General features: G+C 45.2%; 1 protein-coding gene across 2 annotated transcripts in view; it reads right to left on the bottom strand.

Annotated features, from left to right (window-relative positions):
- SYTL4 (synaptotagmin like 4) overlaps positions 1 to 20,260 on the bottom strand; it is a 38,102-nt gene that overhangs the window by 12,265 nt on the left and 5,577 nt on the right. For both annotated transcript variants that reach the window (XM_070951667.1, XM_070951668.1), the window contains exons 2-11: positions 16,598 to 16,760; positions 15,349 to 15,564; positions 14,465 to 14,574; positions 11,935 to 12,049; positions 10,143 to 10,256; positions 8,115 to 8,220; positions 6,247 to 6,337; positions 4,809 to 4,906; positions 3,155 to 3,241; positions 1,621 to 1,799 (exon numbers count right to left, since the gene is read on the bottom strand). In XM_070951667.1, coding sequence (XP_070807768.1) covers positions 1,621 to 1,799; positions 3,155 to 3,241; positions 4,809 to 4,906; positions 6,247 to 6,337; positions 8,115 to 8,220; positions 10,143 to 10,256; positions 11,935 to 12,049; positions 14,465 to 14,574; positions 15,349 to 15,564; positions 16,598 to 16,710 — 1,229 coding nt within the window. In that variant the 5' untranslated portion in view covers positions 16,711 to 16,760. The remainder of the gene's footprint in view (positions 1 to 1,620; positions 1,800 to 3,154; positions 3,242 to 4,808; positions 4,907 to 6,246; positions 6,338 to 8,114; positions 8,221 to 10,142; positions 10,257 to 11,934; positions 12,050 to 14,464; positions 14,575 to 15,348; positions 15,565 to 16,597; positions 16,761 to 20,260) is intronic.

The raw sequence follows: 20,260 nt of genomic DNA, 5'->3' as shown, positions 1-20,260 counted from the left end.
GAATAAAAACAATACTGCCAAAGGTTAGAACAGTAAAACAGTAACTATAACGTTAATATAGAATTAATGAAGAAATAGCTAAGACAGCAGGGGGGATATAACGGAGTGGAGCTGGGATCATATCTTTCATCCAATAACTGCCCCCAGGGTGACACAGCCTCATTTGGAGCCCAGGCCAACTGGCAGAGCCACATTTTAAGGTTCATTTTGAAGCAACACTGCGGAATACACTGCCCTAGTTCACAAAAGCCATGGTTCGATGAATACATCACAACCAGTTACATTCATCTACCATAGATAGATAGCATGGATAGAAATCATGGATTACAAACACAGCTGATTCTCACAGTACAAGAAGCACCTACTGTGATGACCCGGGGCACGGCACAGAGATAATACTGGCAGCTGGCAGTTCAAACCGCCCCTTTATTGCTCCAAATTTCCCTAAACGTTCCCACGGTTCTGGCAAGTCCCAGAGCAAAGTGATGACAAACACCCATACACACCTCAAGCAGCCTCTGGCTGCAAATAGTCCAGCCCAGCGCTGTGTACACCATGGCTGCACAGCAATAAATCCAGCAGGGCAAATCAAGGAAGCAAAGGATCCAGTTGCCGTATTTTTCAGAGTATAAGATTTACTCCCCCCACTTCTCGTAAAAGTGGGTGAAAATTTTGGTGCATCTTATAGACCGAATACGGGCCTGTCTGGCCTCCCAAACCCTCCGCGTGTCGCATTTTCGTCCTCCCCAGCCCCCAGAAGCACTCTGTAGTGCTCCGCACATCCCATTTTCGGGCTCCCAAACCGTGCATCACGTTTTCGTCCTCCTGGGCTCCCAGAAGCACTCTGTAGGCCAAAAATGGGCCCATTTTTGGCAAAAACGGGATGTGCAGAGCACTGCATTTGGAGGCCGGGAAGGGCGGAAACACAATGTGCGGAGGCCAAAAACTTTTTTTTTTCTTATTTTCCTCCTGTAAATACAGTCCGGAGCATCTTATAATCTGAAAAATACGGTAATTAGTCCAGAAAGCCAGAAAGAATGCAAGAACTCTTGGGAAGTTCAAACCTCGGCACACAACACTTCAGGAACTCAGCATTTGTTCCCGACAAATGCCCCTTTCCATGGTGTCTCCTTAAATCACATTCCCCAGGTGTGCCTTGTGAAGATAGGCGGGGCACTCTTCTCTCAAGTAGCCTGCTCAGTCTGCACTGTTCTCGCCTTCTCTCCACTCTCCGTGCTCTCGGATCAGGAAGGGGTGGTCCTTGCTCATCGCCTGAGCTGTGTCTCTCATGTTCATCCTGTCCCTGTTCCTCTCTGTCTACAAGTTGTCGTAATCCTGAAAGGTCCCGGCCTTCCCCATTTTCCTCCGAAGCCAACAAAGCCACCTCCTCAATCTCTGTCGGCTCAGGTTCCAGCTCATCTTCCCCCACAGATTCATGCTCACGGGGGCATGAAACCTACAATCCCAAGTAGCACATTGTCCAAACTTGGCTGAAGGCTGGGCCTAAAAGCCAATTCTGGAGACAACAATTACACCTGGTCTCGTACCTTCTTTGAGGGGTAAATGATGCCCATCCCAGCAACCCTGCCCCCATCCATTGCAGCCCCTTGCCCAACGTACGGGTTGGACCGCTTCTTGGCTTCGTCAGCATATGCCAGGTGGCGGCACTCCTTCACATGGATAAAGAAGGCCTGCGTTTTTTCTTCGTAGCTCAAGGAGAAAGCGATCTCCCCCGTGACGCTGATGTTGCCAAAGTCACCTGCCCCGCTGTAAATGCTGACCATGCTTCCCAAGGTGCTCTATGAAAATCAGGAGAGAAAGAATAAAAATGGGAAAAAACAAAAGTTTATAATTATAGTTAACACTCCCTGCGTAATTTTCATCCGCAGCCTCATTGATCAGTTGTTCAACTCCGACCTTGTTCCCATCTCTGCTGTTTTAAATCCACCCTTTCTTGGAACAAAGAAGCCATTTTCCAAAGGAGAAGCCGAAGAGGCGATCTGGGCCCACCAAAAATTGCACGATTGAAACTCTTGTCAACCCCAACCAGGGGTCAGAGATAAGATGGGAATCGGAATCTAACATATAGATCAAGGGTGTCAAATTTAAGGCCCATGGGCCACCCTAGAAACAGCAAAAGACTGGCCCACGGTGCCTCTGCCAGCATGTGTGGCCCTCCCAGGTTTCATTTTCAGCTGTGACGGCCTCCTGCCGCCCTCTGCCAGGAAAACGGAGTTCGAGGGGGCTCACACAGCCCCCCTGAGCTATGTTTTCCCTGGTAGAGGGCGGCAGGAGGTTGTCACATGAAAATGGAGCTCTGGAGCCCGTTATTGCTGGCAGAGCACTCAGATCACCAGAGAGACCCCCTGTCAACTCATAAAGCATCCCTGGCCTGCTCTTGAGTTGCCATAGGCAAGAGGGATGGGAAACTGATGAAGCAGCATGGGAGCCAAAGACAGGAGCCCACTCCAGACATATCTCTCTCAAGGCTGTTTGCCAGGGTTACCCACAGCAGCCGGAGGGGAGTGATCTCTACAATCCGCAAAATTGCTCCATTGGCGAATGTGATTGATGACACACCCTGGGGGGAGGGGGGAAACAGGGTAATGATTGGGGCATAAATTTCGTGGGGTCAGAGTTGGCTTCACCTGGAATGTGCCGACATGAAGCTCCTAATAAATAACTGGATTTCTTTTGAAGCTTGGCTCGAGGCTCATGATTTAATTAGGGCATCCGTCAGAACCCTGACACCCCTGACACGAGTGACATCAAACTGTCCATGCTCGCCCAGGCCATGCCCACCCCACCCCCGAGGCCAAACACAACCCTCATGCGGCCCTCAATGAAATCGAGTCTGACACCCCTGATGTAGATCAGGGTTTCCCAACCTTGGCCACGTTAAGATGCATGGACTTCAACTCCCAGAATTCCCCAAAGCGACCATGTTGGCTGACGGTAATTCTGGGAGTTGGCAGGTGCTGCATCTTAACATTGCCAAGGCTGGGAAACCCTGAGTTAAAGTGTCATTAGTAGCTCACTCCTGCCCTAGTTCACCAACATGGGTTTCCTCCACTGAACTAGGCAGGAAATCAGGAGCACACATTTGCTCTCTTCTCTAGAGTCCATGACGCAAATTGTTAGTAGAGAAACTCACCAAAGATGTACCACTGCGTATGCTATTTCGGCCCGCCCTTCTCCGATGAATTTCAACTAAACTATCTATGTCTTCTTCCTCCTCCTCCTAGGAAAAGACGTAGATGCACATAGGTATCTCTGCAATGGCTGGAGGAACTCTGAGCATGCTGTGACTTTCCTCCCAACAACAAATCTTGTGGACCCAGCAAAGATCCAAGGCTACTGTCTTCACAAGATATTATGTGGCTTGCATCTCACCCCAAACCATGGTTCGCAAACAAGAAAGGCTGCCTTCACAGATCTTGTTAGATCTTGATATCAGGGGAGAAATTCAGCAGGTTCTGACAGGTTCTGGAGAACCGGTAGCAGAAATTTTGAGTAGTTCGGAGAACCGGCAAATACCACCTCTGGCTGGCCCCAGAGTGGGGAGGGAATGGAGATTTTGCAATATCCTTCCCCCAGGAGTGGGGAGGGAACGGGGGTTTTGCAGGATCCTTCCCCTGGAGTGGGGTGGGAATGGAGATTTTGCAGTATCCTTCTCCTGCCACGCCCACCAAGCTACGCCCATAGAACTGGTAGTAAAAAAAAATTGAATTTCACCACTGCTTGATATGGCTTCCTTAATTTTGTTATTCAGTTATTCAAGCTTCACAGCTTAGCGTTAGCTAGGGCTAGATCGTGATGCTTTGTTTTTATTTTCATGTTAATGCCTTATTTTACTGTAACAGAGAGAGTCGGAAGTCAATGCTTATTTTTCTTTTCTTTCTTTTTCTTATCTTTCCTCACTTCTCTTTTCCTCCAACCCTTCCCCCCCACACACTGCTTTTCTATTTACTTTGCATTTTGTATTTGATAATACTTTATAATTCAATAAAAATGTTTACTGAGTATGATGCCTTATTTCATCATCGGAAGATTTTTAAAAAGCTAATAATGGAGTAAACGCAATCACTGCTGAGTTCTTTCATGGGATTAAGCCATGGTTTGTTCTAATTACAAATGGTTAGATTTTAAATCAGACTTCCTTCGTTTCCTTTCAGAGGTAAAGGTAAAGGTTCTAGTCGTTCCCGACTCTAGGGGGCAGTGCTCATCTCCATTTCAAAGCCGAAGAGCCAGCACTGTCTGAAGACATCTCCGTGGTCATGTGGCCAGCATGACTAAACGCCAAAGGCGCACGGAGCGTTGTTACCTTCCCACCCAAGTTGGTCCCTATTTTTCTACTTGCATTTTTTACGTGCTTTCAAATTGCTAGGTTGGCAGAAGCTGGGACAAGTAATGGGAGCTCACCCCATTACGCGGCACTAGGGATTCGAACCGCTGAACCGCCGACTTTTCGATCGACAAGCTCAGCGTCTTAGCCACTGAGCCACTGCATCCCAATATACCTCCTTTCAGAGGTTTGGACTTCAATTCCCTGACAAGAATTCCTTGGTCAACGTGGCCCTAGTTTAGAATTCTAGAACTTAAAACTCCACCCAACTGGAGAAAATAAATTCAAAGATTCGTTTCCACATAATCTGATTTCCCAGCAAAAATGACTAGATATTCTAATCTAAGCCTACAAACCACATGGAGGCTTTCCTACAATGTCTGAACGTAGCCAAGTACTGAGGGCTACATTTTCCTCAGGAATGTCCTCACAACTTTGAAATGTCTTCTCTTTCCAAACTCACCGCTTCGACATTGAGGCCTGGGACTGACTTGCTTCTGTCTCCCAGAACTCCACCGACCGCATCTTCTGGTCGGAGGTCAATCACGGACTTTGTGTATTCTGTAGAAAATAGGTTAAGATGTCAGAGAAACCACTCATTTTAGCTTCGCGGAGCTAAGAAGGACATATGCTAGGCCTCAAAACCAGCCCTCTTATTTACAATGATGGCATCCCACCCTTTCTATTTATTCACCCTATTTACTAAGAATGTAGTACTATTATTCTTCTCATCCTTCCTATTACCTATCTCCTTTCTACTTATGACTATAACACTGTTGCTTGTATCTTTACGATTTATATTGTTTTATTTAGTTTTCTAGTATGATTTATGTTGATTGCTTTTTTAGTATGCTTTGACTATCACTAAGTGTTGTATTTTAAAATTCATGATTCAAGAGCATATGCACCAAAGACAAATTCCTTGTGTGTCCAATCATACTTGGCCAATAAAGAATTCTATTCTATTCTATTCTATTCTATTCTATTCTATTCTATTCTATTCTATTCTATTCTATTCTATTCCATTCCATTCCATTCCATTCCATTCCATTCCATTCTATGATGAGTGTATTTTTATGATGACTATGTTCATGATTTATCACTTATCTTTTATCTACACTGGGAGTTTATGCACTGAAGACAAATTCCTTGTGTGTCCAATCACACTTGGCCAATAAAGAATTCTATTCTATTCTATTCTATTCTATTCTATTCTATTCTATTCTATTCTATTCTATTCTATTCTATTCTATTCCATTCCATTCCATTCCATTCCATTCCATTCCATTCCATTCCATTCTATGATGAGTGTATTTTTATGATGACTATGTTCATGATTTATCACTTATCTTTTATCTACACTGGGAGTTTATGCACTGAAGACAAATTCCTTGTGTGTCCAATCACACTTGGCCAATAAAGAATTCTATTCTATTCTATTCTATTCTATTCTATTCTATTCTATTCTATTCTATTCTATTCTATTCTATTCTATTCCATTCCATTCCATTCCATTCCATTCCATTCTATGATGAGTGTATTTTTATGATGACTATGTTCATGATTTATCACTTATCTTTTATCTACACTGGGAGCTTATGCACTGAAGACAAATTCCTTGTGTGTCCAATCCCACTTGGCCAATAAAGAATTCAAAAAAATTCTAAGAAAATTGAGAGTTGTGGGTTCAATACCAACATCTGAAGATCATCATGTTGGAGAAGGCTGGTTTACACCCAGTGTTCACTCCAAAACCCTGGAAGTTAGGGCTGGACGTGAAAAAGCAACTGGCCCAAAAACGACAATGAAAACGGATGGCTGGCTCAGGAGCTGAACGCAAACTTTAGCAGTCTAAAAGCCCAACTCTTTAACCTACCCAGCACAGCCCTTTCTTATCTTACCTGACGGCCTCTGAATTCTCCTTGGATTTTTTTTGAACAAGACTTCATTTTCATCTGCGGAAACTGCACTCTGAGTCCCCCAGAGGGCTTCCTAGGGAATAAACCAACTCGTGTCAGGCTCAAATCAACAGGAAGACTCGCCGAGTTCAAAAGACTGAAGAGTCAATCAATGCCACTACTACACAAGAATCCGATTGACGATCAAAGCTAAATTGATGCTAGTTAAGGGTCAAAGGAATTCGTGGGGGGAAGGGGCTGGACTGAGGTCTCTTGTGGGAACCCAATGACTCCAAACTGATGACACACTTAATTAACCCTGCCTTTCACTCAAGCTGCTGTTCTCCTACAACTTTTTTTATATATATATATATATATAAGTTGAAGAACAACTAAGTTTACATAGGTAAAACCTGGCTAGAAAGAATATGCACATAAAAGCCTATGAAAAAAGAAAAAAGATATATATATATATATATATATATATATAAATTTTTTATTTTATTTTAATACAAACAATCCATCTTCCATTTGTCGTCTGGGTACAAATATTTTGTGCAATAACAGTTGAAGTTTACAGCCATATTCATTATTTTATCTATTCTTAACTTAATACCAATATATAATTTATCTAATATTATTACAATCCTCTTAATATATTTCACTCATCTACTTTTATTTCTAAGTTTCGTATTTATCCTCTAGCCATCGATAAAATAGCTCCCATATAATATAGTATTCAGTTTGTTCTTTCTCTTTAATTGCCAATGTTAACCTATTCATTTCTGCACATTCTAAAATTTTCCTAATCGCATTCTCCTCTGCAGGAATCTCTTCACTTTTCCAATTTTGTGCAAATACGATTCTAGCTGCAGTTTTGTTTTTTTTTTAATTTGATTTATATGCCGCCCTTCTCCGGAGACTCAGGGCGGCTTACAATGCGCTAAGCAATAGCCTTCATTCTTTTGTATATTTATACAAAGTCAGCTTATTGCCCCCACAACTGGGTCCTCAATTTACCTACCTTAGAAAGGATGGAAGGCTGAGTCAACCTTGAGCCTTGGCGAGATTCGAACCTGCAGTAATTGCAGGCAGCTGGTCTTAATAACCAGCTTAATAACAGGGTGCCTTAGACCACTGTACTACCAAGTTATTACTTGGATAATCAAATATACATTTTCTTTGCTATAAATTTCTTCAACTTGATATGATAGAAGAAGCTGGATCAATGCCATTGTATATCGCAAGCTGAAATGCAAAACAAATCTACTGCCCAGACACACATTCAAATTTTAAGAAGTGTAAAAGATAAAGGTAAAGGTTCCCCTCGCACATATGTGCTAGTCGTTCCCGACTCTTCTCTCCATTTCAAAGCTGAAGAGCCAGCGCTGTCCGAAGACGTCTCCATGGTCATGTGGCTGGCATGACTAAACACCAAAGGCACACGGAATGCTGTTACCTTCCCACCAAAGGTGGTCCCTATTTTTCTACTTGCATTTTTTACATGCTTTCAAACTGCTAGGTTGACAGAAGCTGGGACAAATAATGGGAGCTCACCCCGTTACGTGGCACTAGGGATTCAAACTGCTGAACTACCAACCTTTCGATCAGCAAGCTCAGTGCCTTAGCCACCGAGCCACTGCGTCCCTATTTAACAAGTGTAGCTGCGGTCTAGTGAGTCCCAGCTACTGCCTAATTGCTTTTATTGTACTCAAAAGCATGTCCCAAGCAACATATTACAATATTCAGATACAGCATCTTAGAAGATGCTATATCTGAAGAGAAGAAGAGATTTCTGACTTCCCCAAAACATATCCCTACACACTCTCTCTCCACGGAAGACCACCAGAATTGCTCATCAGTAAACATACGCTTTCTGAATCGGAGTGGGGAGTCTCCTTAAAGCCAGCAGGAAGGGTTAGGCTGGACACCTTGGGCCCCGGTGGGCTGAGAGTATTCGTCTTCTCCTGGCGAGGGCTACAAAAACAAGAAAAAAAAAAACCAAAGATCACAGGATGAAATCTCTTAGCTCCAACCAAGAGGTCCATCTGACTCAGCTTCTTAGGGAAGCCAGATGTTTCCAAGCAGAACATCAGGTTACTGCCCTCATTCTATCTTGGGACATGAAGGATCTACTTTGGGTTTCTTGCCATGATTTTTCTCCTGCTTCCCCAACATAATCTCATCCCAAGACATTCATTCGAAACAACGCTAGACATGAAGATGCAAGATCAAAAAGCTAACAACACAACAGGGAAGCAACCGAACTTTCAAAAGTAACTACCCTGTTTCTCCAAAAATAAGACATCCCCTGATAATAAGCCTACCCGGGCTTTTGAGCGCATGCGCTAAAATAAGCCTCCCCTCCCCCCGAAAATAAGCCCTCCCCGAAAATATTTAAATGCAGAACTGGAAATCAGGTAAGATGGCAAGAGGAGCCCCATCTTGCTCCACGCACCCCAAAATAATAAGACCTCCCCGAAAATAAGGCCAAGCGCTTATTTCGGGGTTTAAAAAAATATAAGACAGGGTCTTATTTTCGGGAAAACATGGTACTTGAGGACATACAGAGAAGAAAATCACTAGCTCTTCCCTTTCAGCTAACAGAGCTGACAAAGAGGTCCAGATTTGCTTAAATTTGCATAATTAAAGCATCACGTAATGCATTAATCAAGTCACATATGGCTATTATTTGCAGAAGACACTAATCAATGTTTTATTTGTGGTTGATCTCATGCACAGTGAGGTCATCGTGTTCAATACTAAATCGTGGCTTCCAAACTCATTGGATGGGATCGAATAATATTTTAAAGTCTTCAGACGTGATTTGCGAGTTTCCAAGACGCTAAGCCACAAGCAAACCCTACAATGGTTTAATGCAGCGTGGGAATCCAACTGCAGTGCAATTATGTTCACACAAAGCTATCATTTGCTGAACAAAACACAAAGTCATGGGTTTGCACAATATTTTAAACAACAAACCCAGGTTGCAATTCTACATTAAGGTGAAACCAGATTGCTAAACCACCAGTAATCGCACCACTTTATGTTAGTGGTTGGTTAGGGTTAGGGTTAGTTGGTATGAACACAGTCTATCTATGTCAGGAGACAATTATGAGTATAAAGACTTTCTGTCTGTCCCACGCCCCTGCTTAATCAAATCTTCCTTGTACCCCTCAAAAGATTTACCGTACTTTTCGGAGTATAAGATGCACTTTTCCCCCTCCCCTAAAAGAGGGTGGAAATGTTGGTGCATCTTATACAGCGAATACAGCCATTTTTGGCCTCCCAAAATCCCGCCCCGCGTGTCCCGTTTTTGCAAAAAAACAGGCCTGTTTTTCCCAAAAATGGAACACACAGAGCGTTTGGGAGGCCTGCAGAGTGCTCCTGGAGGCTGGGGAGGGCAAAAACGGGATGCGTGGGGGGTTTGGGAGGCCTGCAGAGTGCCAGTTTTTCACAAGAATGGTGTGAATGGGTTTTAATTGTTTTTAATGGTTTAACTTTTAATGTTTTATATATGGTTTTTAAATGCATTGTAAGCCGCCTTGAGTCTTCGGAGAAAGGCGGCATACAAGTTGAATGAATGAATGAATGAATGAATGAATGAATGAATGAATGAATGAATGAATGAATGAATAAATAAATAAATAAATAAATAAATAAATAAATAAATAAATAAATAAATAAATAAATAAATAAATAAATAAATAAAAAAATAAAATAAAATAAATGTGCAGAGGGTTTGATAGGCCTGTAGAGTGCTCCTGGGGGCTGGGGAGGGCAAAAACTATTTTTTTTTCTTGTTTTCCCCCTTCGAAATCTTGGTGCGCCTTCTACTCCGGTGCGTCTTATAGTCCGAAAAATACTGTAACGGACAAGATCTCGGAGATCTTTCTGACCTAGATCGAGTAGAAGTGGGACCAGAGGCTGGGCGCGAGCCATCCAAGCTCATGTTCTCAGTAGATTCTGTGTCACTTTTGGGATCCCGTAGCTCAGAGGAATCAGAGATCAAGCTGGAAGAGAAAAACCTAATTAGATCAGCAGCCAAAAGAATCCACATCTTCATGACCCAAGTTCACAAACTCTGTGCAACTTTATCAGTCAAGGGAGCAGAGATCCCATGCTGCTGAGCTACCCCTCCCAGATCTCTTCCTATTAGCTGGGGCGGCTGGAAGCTGTCCTTTAACCACATCTGGAGAGAACTAGGTTGAAGATGGCCGATTTGTAAACGCCTTGATTTTGTTCCGACATCACCGGTTTGATAAAGTGCAAGAGTAAAAGATCTACTTGTGATCTCCGCCATTATTCCTAGGGGGTTGGACTAGAAGACCTCCAAGATCCCTTCCAAGTCCATTATTTTAGAGAATTATTTCTACAGCATCATCCCAAAGGTGCTTTTTCAGGAAGCAACTGGACTTCCTTGTTTTTTTCTTCTTCTTTTGAAGACCTTTCGCTTCTCATCTGCACTACTCAAGTGACCCTGAGGACAAAGTGCTTCAAGGACCCTCTAAAAGGATGCAAATGACCAGCTGTCTGCAAGGAGTATAAAGCCTTCCATTCCCCACTTCAGAGCTGAAGAAGCTTCTTGGATGAGAAGTGAAATGTCTTAAAAGAAGAATAAATAAGGAAGTCCAACTGCCTCCTGAAAAAAATCACCTTTGGGACAACCATAACCTGGATGACTGAGAATCCCTACAGACTTTTAGCTATACAATTTGGGATGAACACTCTTGGAATGGTGTGTGAGGAGGAATGGATTTCCAGAGGAAAAAAACCTGCAGACTACAGGAACCAGGAGCACTACTCAGATAAATCTCCAAGTGCTTCAAGGACCCTCTAAAAGGATGCAAAGGACCAGCTGTCTGCAAGGAATATAAATCCTTCCATTACCCACCATTCAGTCAGAGCTGAAGAAGCTTCTCAGATGAGAAGCGAAACGTCTTCAAAAGAAAAAACAAACAAGAAAGTCCAGTTGACTCCTGGAAAAGCATCTTTGCGACAACCATGACCTGGATGACTGAGAATCTCTGCAGATATTTCTACAGCAACCTCTTATTATGCGATTCCATTCCTTTTCTACTCGTTATGCAGAACGGGTTGATAGACTCGGTTGAATTTCCGAACCTTTTATGGTGGCTCCCCAATTCCACCCGTATAACTCGTGATATTCATTAAATCTTCCCTGACAATTTGAGATGTGGGTTTTCTGGGAAACTGTCGATCGGAAAAGCACGATTCGAATTCCCACAATTAACCCTGGTTCCAGGGGGGAAATCTACTTACCTTCCCTACCGGTTTGGAAGTACGCGTGCGCATCACGTATGATTTTGGACCCTCTGTGCATGCGCAAAGCCTTCTGCGCATGCGCAGAGGGTCAAAAACAGGTTAGTTCCTGGTTAAAACCAAGAAGTAACGACATCTGGGCAGGTGGGCGGAGCCTTGTGCTGCCACCGCTACCGGTTCACCAAACCACCCTCTGCCGCCGCTACCAGTTCGTGCAAATTAGTATGAACCGGTAGCATTTCACCTCTGCCTGGTTCTGAAGATACTAAATCTGCTTCCTGCAGCCAGCTATGAATAACCAGCAGATGAGCTGACGGTGGCCCAGACTCTTTATTTCATGCATTTGGAGCATGGGTGCAAAAAAACAATGGATCTCACCGCAGCCCTGAGGCAGGGAGGAAGAATCACCTGTGTTCCTTGCGTTGCTGCTGGGGACTTTTGGGGGGCGCTTCAGAGCCACTTTTGGGGTCCTTGCGTTGAGCTTTCTGAAGAAGCACTTGGCTTGTTGTCTCTCTTTTGTTAGCTAAATGACCAGAGGAAAAAGAGGTGTCAACATACAGCACAGATGTCAACTTGCAAAGCTTTCAAGTTGCCATGAGCTGGAGGGAGGGAGAACTGATAGAGCTGATCGATTTCCCTAACTGAAGCTACATTCCATACATGCTTTCTTACCGCAATCAGTAGGAGGGTGTTGGATTGCACAGCCAGCCAAAGTGGTTAATTGGAGAATGTGATTTATGACATAGCCAGGGAGGAGGGGAGAGACAGGGTCATAGGGGAACGTAAATCTACGTGGGATTAGTTCTAACTGCATCCGTATATTGCCGAAATAGTGCTCCTAATAAATGACTGTATTTCTTTTGAAGTTTGGCTCGTGGCTCATGAATTAATTAGGGCATCTTTCGGAAACTTCACAACAGACACCACACAGTGTAAGTCCTTATTTAAATATAGGATAATGTCAGGTCTGCCATCGTAAATGCTTCAGCTTGCTTCGCTGGCATCCTGCCATAAATGCAGGGAGCGGGGGAGAATGGGGATGTAGGAAGGACGGTTGGCAGGATGAGAGAAACCAGAGGTACCAATCCGGAACAAGCCGGCGGATCCATGGAACATGAGCATGAGAGTGGAATGAGAAAGTCCACCAAAAAGGCACCAAACATTAAGACTGTTACCAAAACACCTAATTTGAATACTATTGGACACTTACAAACTGGTCAAGGGGGGAGGGCCCAGGAGAAGGGGGGAAAAGCAGGGTTTATGCCAGAATAGTCCGATCCAGTTTTGCTTATGCTGTAACCACTTGGCTTTAGTAAAAGTATACCTTTCGCTTCAAATGGAGTCGAGGGTCTTTCTTTCCTAAGTGTCCAAGCTGGGACAAGCTTGACAGTGCTGAATAAGCCAAAATTGGCTGGGTTCCCAAACAGCACCTTAAATAAGTCCTTCTTCTTTAAATGTGGGGTCCTGGATAAGCCAAAATTGGCTAGGTTCCCACCTTGCACTAAGCCTCTAATCCCAGTTTCCAAACTAATTGACTCTGTTCATGAAGCCAACCACAAACCAACCATTTCCGACTCTGTCCACAGAGGATGCAACCTTCCGCACAATTTGACCACAACTGTGTTGTGGAAATAAGGAAGCCCTTATTTTCACACCCTCTGCATTTGGCAAGGTTACACACCTACAGCCCCGCCTTACATTATGCTAGGCTTCGGTTGGTTTCATTATAGTAGTATAACCTTTATTGTCATTGTACATCATATGTACAATGAAATTGGTTAGGGTTAGGGTTACTGAATGAATTATGCTTGTCTTCTCACATACTTGTCTTCTGGAAACTCGATCAAAGCAAAGCAAAATATATATCCTATCCAGGAGCCTGGATAGCTCAGCAGACTAATGCATTGTAATTTAACTCCAGCTGTCTGCAATTAAAGTAAGTTCGAATCTTGCCAGGCTCAAGGTTGACTCAGCCTTCCATACTTTCTAAGGTAGGTAAATTGAGGACCCACTTTGTGGGGGCAATAAGCTGACTTTGTAAAAATATACAAAAGTATGAAGGCTATTGCTTAACGCATTGTAAGCCGCCCTGAATCTCCAGAGAAGGGCGGCATATAAATCAAATTAAAAAAAAAAATATCCGGCTGCTCCTTGAGGAGTCAACCCAGATCAATCATATTGGACAACTAGTTTACCCCATACGTTGTTTAAACCTTTGAACTTGCAGGTATTCAACTGCTCAGATTCCTCCCCAAGATGGGGGTAAAAATGTTCAGTAGGGAGGAGCATAAGGATGGAATAGGACAGGGGTCGGCAACCTGTGGCTCCGGAGTCGCATGTGGCTCTTTGAGCCCCCTGCTGTGGCTCCCTATCAGATGATCCCACCATAAGCGAGGAGTGACTGGGAGGGGAGGGCGAGGGGAGGGGCCAGCCAGTGGTGGGATCATCCAACAGGGAGCCACAGCAGAGGGCCCAAAGAGCCACATGTGGCTCCGGAGCCGCAGGTTGCAGACACCTGTCCTAGACCCACATAAGGAAGCCATCGATGACGTGAGCAAGGAAGGAGAGATGGGCAGATTCTAATGGATCAAAACTGGATATTTGCCAGATAAGAAATAGGACTAATATCTAGACCAACGTTTCTCAAACTTGGTCGTCTTAAGATGCCTGGATTCCGGCTGGGAAATTTGAGAAGTCCACATCCCGTAAAAGTTGCCAACAGTTGAGAAACCCTGGTCTAGACAGTAAATGCTGCAAAACCAGATTGCATACGGGGTAATCCAGTTGACAACATCCTGAACTCTATTTGGAAAATATCTCAGGGCATTTGAAGGAATTGGCAGGGAGAAATTATAACTACTTAGCCTTGGAAAGTGCTGAACGTTTGTTCTAATTAAAAACCAGAGACAGAAGTTGCCTGCCGACAAAGATGCCCCACCCTGTGGCTTGCGCCGAAGAGACATGCGGATGATGTCACTGCCCAGTCGAGGAGCAAAGCGATGCATTCTTTGGTCATAGAACCAGTCTCCAGTAGCTTTCTTTAGCTCCCTGCAGATGGGAAAACAGGGAAGAGAACAGCAATCACTTCTGAGAACGTGAATCCCCACCCCCATCCCAAAGTCCATTTGGGTAACTCAAGTATGAAATGAACCAGGCTGGCTGGGGAATTCTGGGAGTTGAAGTCCACACGTCTTAACATTGGCCATGGTTGGATAGTCCCAGTTGTGTACAGAATCCCAAGGTATATACAACCTGTTGTGGCCTATCGGCCGCCGGCCCCTCCAGCAGCCAAATCAGAGGAGGAAGAGGAGGTGTGGGAGTCAGGGTCAGCATCAAGGCAACCTGAGAGCTCCGAGGGGGAAGAGGGAATGGAGCTGTCAGAGAGAGAGACAGAGGCGGAGCCTAGGCCGTCCGTCAACCCTCAGATGGAGAGTCAACAGCCCCCAGGTCTGGAGGTGGCTGATGAGGAAGAGGAGGAACAGCTGGGTCCAGTGTCTGATGCACGGATGCACAGAAGGCAGAGGAGAGGAGAGCAGTGGAAATCTATGGGCTGATCCTTGGGACGGAAGAGCCACCGCTGCTAGCAAAGCCCCACCCTACCTCTGGGGATAAAAGGCAGGGGGAGGAGATGAATAGATGTGGCAGACAACTATTCATCTCCCTGACGGACAGACTTGTTAGACTGCAGTGAGAGAGAAACTTTTTGCCGGGGCTGCTGGCGTTGCTAATAAAGGAATCATTGATTTAACGACAGAGTGTTTGGGGAGCTGGGTCAGAACACAAGCCCAGTCGCAAAGGTGCAAAGCAGGGGAGCAGACTTACGCCTCCTTGGCACAAACTTTGCAGCGCCAACAGCTGTCGGCTTCGTAGGAGCGGCAGTCGCGACAAACCAGGTGATTGCAATCCCGACAGGTGTTGGCTTTCGGGTTGACCCGGCCCAGGCTCTGCTGGCAACGAGCGCAGGTCCGCTCGCTGTACCGCTGGCTGCCCCTCTTGGCTCCTTTCCTCCGGATCTCCAGCAACTCATTCTTCAGGCGCCTGTTGGGAGGAAGGGCAGAAAGAGAGAAGAAGAGGGAAAAGGGTTGACCTCCTCTGTTTGTTTGTTTGTTTGTTTGTTTGATTAGATTTATATACCGCCCTACTCCCGAAGGACTCAGGGCGGTGAACAGCCACAAAGTAAAACACATAAATACAAAATTTAAAAGCAGAATAAAACCGAATTAAACAATTTGGCCCAAGACAAATTTAAAACACCCCAATAATTTAAAAACAAATTAAAATGTATATTATAAAAAGAACAAAGAAAAAAGGGTTAAAATTAGGCCAGGCCAGCTTGATGAAATAAGAAAGTCTTAAGCGTGCGATGGAAGGTGCACAGATCAGGGATCCTCCGTATCTCCGGGAGGAGCTCGTTCCAGATAGTAGGTGCCCCCACAGAGAAGGCCCTCCCCCTAGGGGCCACCAGTTGACACTGTTTGGCCGACGGCACCCAGAGGAGCCCCTCTCTATGAGAGCGTACCGGCCGGTGGGAGGCTGTTTGTGGTAGCAAGCGGTCCCGTAAGTAACCAGGTCCCGAGCCATGGAGCGCTCTAAAGGTGGTGACCAAAACCTTGAAGAAGACCACCGGGAGCCAGTGCAGCTCGTGCAGGAGAGGTGTTACATGGGAGCGCCATGTCGCTCCCATCACCACCCGCGCAGCCGCACTCTGCGCCAGTTGGAGCCTCCAGATGAGACCAGATGTGGCTCCTCATACGGCTCATCCGATTTGAGACCCAGATGTTGGTTGATTCAGCCTGGGTAGAAGAAAGAGCCTCACGGCATTGCATGGGGCTTGGAAGAAGATGACAATCTGGTCTTGGACTGGACCACTTGGCTCACAAAAGAGGCAAGCTCTTCTGAAGAACAAGAGTAGGGTAGATCTTCTACAGGAGAGGTTCCTACCCCCAAGGACCATCTGCTTCCCACTTAGTTCCCACTAAACTGAGAATGGCAACACACTCAGGGGTCCCTCTTCCCCCCTTATCAGCCTCAAGAGCCTTGGGCAATGATCCCGTGTTGGCCAACTCTTTACCTAATTCTTCTCTCTTCCACTTTCCGCAGTTCTTCATCTCGCTGGAGAACCCGAATGATGAAGTCCCTCTCCACCTCTGAGAGAAAAGACAGGTCTATCGCCTCCATCGCCATCACTGGAAACCCACTCCTTTCTCTTGCCGTCAGGGCTTGACCTCCCAAATCTAGAAAATATATAAATTGAAAAATATACGGGTAAAAACAAGAGCTAAAAATAAGTGGCGGTCCTTGTTATAAATCACTCCATTGCAAAACTCTCCTAGTTCATCAGCTTTCCCAGGTAGAGCAGACAGGAAACATGACCAGATGAGCAAATTCTACTTTATTATAGGGCTACATCAACTACATCTCTACTCCATCCCAAAGTTCATTTGGTTAACTCAAATATGAATGCGCATTAGGTGAAATGACCATACTGGCTGGGGAATTCTGGGAGTTGAAGTCCACAACTCTTAACATTGGCCATGGTGTCAGGGTTCCAAGTAACACCCCCAACGAAAGAAGTTGTTCTGCCCCAGCTACGGACCCAAAAGAACGCAGCACACACAAAGTCCGTACAAACCTTAATTTACTAATTAAAGACTACTAATGAGCTTTCTTAGTAGTTGTTCAAACACAAGTACAATAAATCAGTCTTTTCTAAACAAGGGCTGCTAATTTAACTTCATTAACAGCCGACAAGAATTCAAAGAATAATAACTCAGTTCTGAGGCACAGTATTTCAGATAACCGTAATCTTACTGTGGTTGGCAGAATGCCCAGAAGCAATTTGCAGGAAAACTGATAAGAGAGAAACAAGGGCCAAATCAAACATTTTCTGGAATCAAGACACGAAGGAATTTGAACGAAGTTGTTTCCTGCAAATTGCATCAGTCGTCGTCCTTCCTTAAATAGGCTAGGGGAGTGGCCAATTAGCCCCAAGCCTTACTCTCGAGGAGACCTCCTCCTGAGGAGCCACTCCTGCCTTTTCGCAGCTCTGTGCACTTGTGCATCAAGAAGATGCTCCTCCTCTTCTTCCTCTTCACTTATGGGAGCTTCTGGAGGTTCTGAAGGCCCTGGCTGAATCCCCGCCTCCGGCACCACATCTTCTCCAGCCTAATTGTCTAACTCGAGTGCCAACTGCACAGGCTGCTGGTGCAGCACCACACCAGCCTCCTCGCTGTCGGAATCAGCTACTAACTTCACAGACCGCTGATGGGCCACAACAGAAGACTCCGAGGCTAGAAGTTCCTCAAAGTTCCATTTTATTAGAGTTGTCATATTGGCACGTCTGAGAAAACCCAAATCTGAAAGCTTCCAGGTTTTCCCCACCCAAAGGAAAGTCCAAGTCCCTGCCCAACAGCCACATGTCCATCACGTGGTCCAATCCAAGCACCATCCTAACTGGAGATGCCTTCCAGTCACACCCCTCCAGGTGCAGGGCAAGATGTCCTTGACTCTCTGAGAAAGGAATGTTATTATGACTACATATCTCCCTTGTTCTGTACAATCCCCCCTTCCCAGTTTCCCACAGTACTAAATCTGACAGTCCAGAAGGCCCAATGCAAAAGATGGCTTCCACGCCTGACACATGATTGAATAGACCCAGTTGTATACAAGAGTATATAGAGCAGTGATGGCGAACCTTGTAGGCACCGAGTGTTCAAACTGCAAGGGGCAGGTGCATCTCATGCATGCGCACGCACCCCACACATGCGCAGCAGAGACCCGAAGATCAGCTGGCCAGCAGGAGGCACGCGCGCATGCGCAGCAGAGACCCAAAACAGAGCTGGGGCGATGGCACCTGCGCCCACAGAGAGGCCTCTGGTGCCACATCTGGCAAGCGCGCCATAAATTCACCACCATTGATATAGAGTATTCCAGAGTGTCTTGCATGTCTGAAAATACAACAACCATCTCCTTTACAGCCTGGGAACCAACAGCACTGAAAAAAAGCATGCACAGAAGTGTCACACGTGCCCACGAGCAAACCGGTAGCGACGGGATTTGCAACCACTATTGCTGCATAGACTACATGCCAGCCAGCCATGCTCCAATTCTTTCCCATCTCTTCTCTAAGAAGACATCTACATCAGTGGTGGGTTTCAAAAATTTTTACTACCGGTTCTGTGGGTGTGGCTTGGTGGGCGTGGCATGGCTTGGTGGGCATGGCAGGGGAAGGATACTGTAAAATCTCCATTCCCACCCCACTCCAGGGGAAGGTTACTGCAAAATCCCCATTTCCTCCTGATCAGTTGGGACTTGGGAGGCAGAGAATAGATGGGGGCGGGGCCAGTCAGAATTTTTACTACCGGTTCTCCGAACTACTCAAAATTTCCGCTACCGGTTCTCCAGAACTGGTCAGAACCTGCTGTAATTCACCTGTGATCTACATACTTTTCTGCTGCTCCTGCTGTCTCTCTCGTGGGGCATTCTGAGGGATTTAAGGCTGCGTCCACCGCCTACTTCAATAAATCTTTTTTCTTCCCTTGTATCGCACCCGTCTTTTCATTCCCCAAAGCCACTTTTCAGTTACATCACCATTGTGACTGAGATTGTTGTGAGCCAATAGGATTCAAAGTGTGGGAACAAGGAAGAGAAACTTCCTTCCGGTGAGATTCAAATATAAACACAGATTGTGTATTATTTGCTGGGGAGTGGGGGAAATAATAGAAGTCCAAGGGACATGGAAGACCAAGTTTTAAAACTGGAGAATCCTGCTCTGCCAGATAACAGCTAGAGTATAAATAGCTATTTTAAAGAAGAAGAAGAAAAAAAACCTGGGAGCCTTGGAATTTGAAACTAGTAAAAAAAAATCATGCCCTTGACGGATTTATAGTACATGACATTCGATAAAAGGGCACAGGAGAGATTGGAACATTAGCAAATTAAGTAATAATAACTATTTATTGATTGATTGATTCGATTTATATGCCGCCCTCCTCCGGAGACTCAGGGCGGCTTACAATGCGTTAAGCAATAGCCTTCATACTTTTTGTATATACCTGCTTAGTAGGGCTTTCGGCCCCCCCTAAGTGGTGTTCTTTTTTAATACAAAGTCATCTTATTGCCCCCACAATCCGGGTCCTCATTTTACCTACCTCGAAAGGATGGAAGGCTGAGTCAACCTTGAGCCTGGTGAGATTTGAACTTGCAGTAATTGCAGGCAGCTGGTGCTACTTAACAGCACTTTAGTCTGCTGCGCCACCAAGGCTCATCATGCAGTATTCTACTATTCATGCAGTAATATAGAGAAGAGAGATCCAGAGGAGTGACCAAGTCAAAAGTAGGTTCTTTCCCAACCCTATGAACTTGATTCTTATAAATCCCTGAGCCAAAAAAACAGAGAAACCCCATCAGCAAAAGATTTCAGCATTCAGTGTTTGTGGCTCCCCGTATAATGTGTGAACCCAGCTAGGGCAGACCTGAAAACGGGTCTATTCCCAGCCTCCCATTCCAAGCAGACTTTGCGGTGTTGATAAAGGAGAAGATTCGTAGCTCAGCGCTGAAATGAAGGGTCCTTAGTTGCTCTCAGAGCTTGGTTGTTTTCCGGCAGACGTTTCACGACCCAACTTGGTAACATCATCAGTGCTAGAAGGGAGCAGGGTTTGTAGAGTGAAGAGGGGGAGGAGGAGGAGAACTGTGGGGTCCTTGGTGTTCTCTGAACTTGCAGGCATTTTATTAT

The sequence above is a fragment of the Pituophis catenifer genome, unplaced genomic scaffold (assembly GCF_029215685.1).
Source record: "Pituophis catenifer annectens isolate HBS135680 unplaced genomic scaffold, rPitCat1.0.hap2 SCAF_11, whole genome shotgun sequence".
In the NCBI taxonomy this organism is placed as follows: Eukaryota; Metazoa; Chordata; class Lepidosauria; order Squamata; family Colubridae; genus Pituophis; species Pituophis catenifer.
The sequence above is the reverse complement of the archived record's forward strand: the minus strand, read 5'-3'. Positions and strand labels throughout refer to the sequence as shown.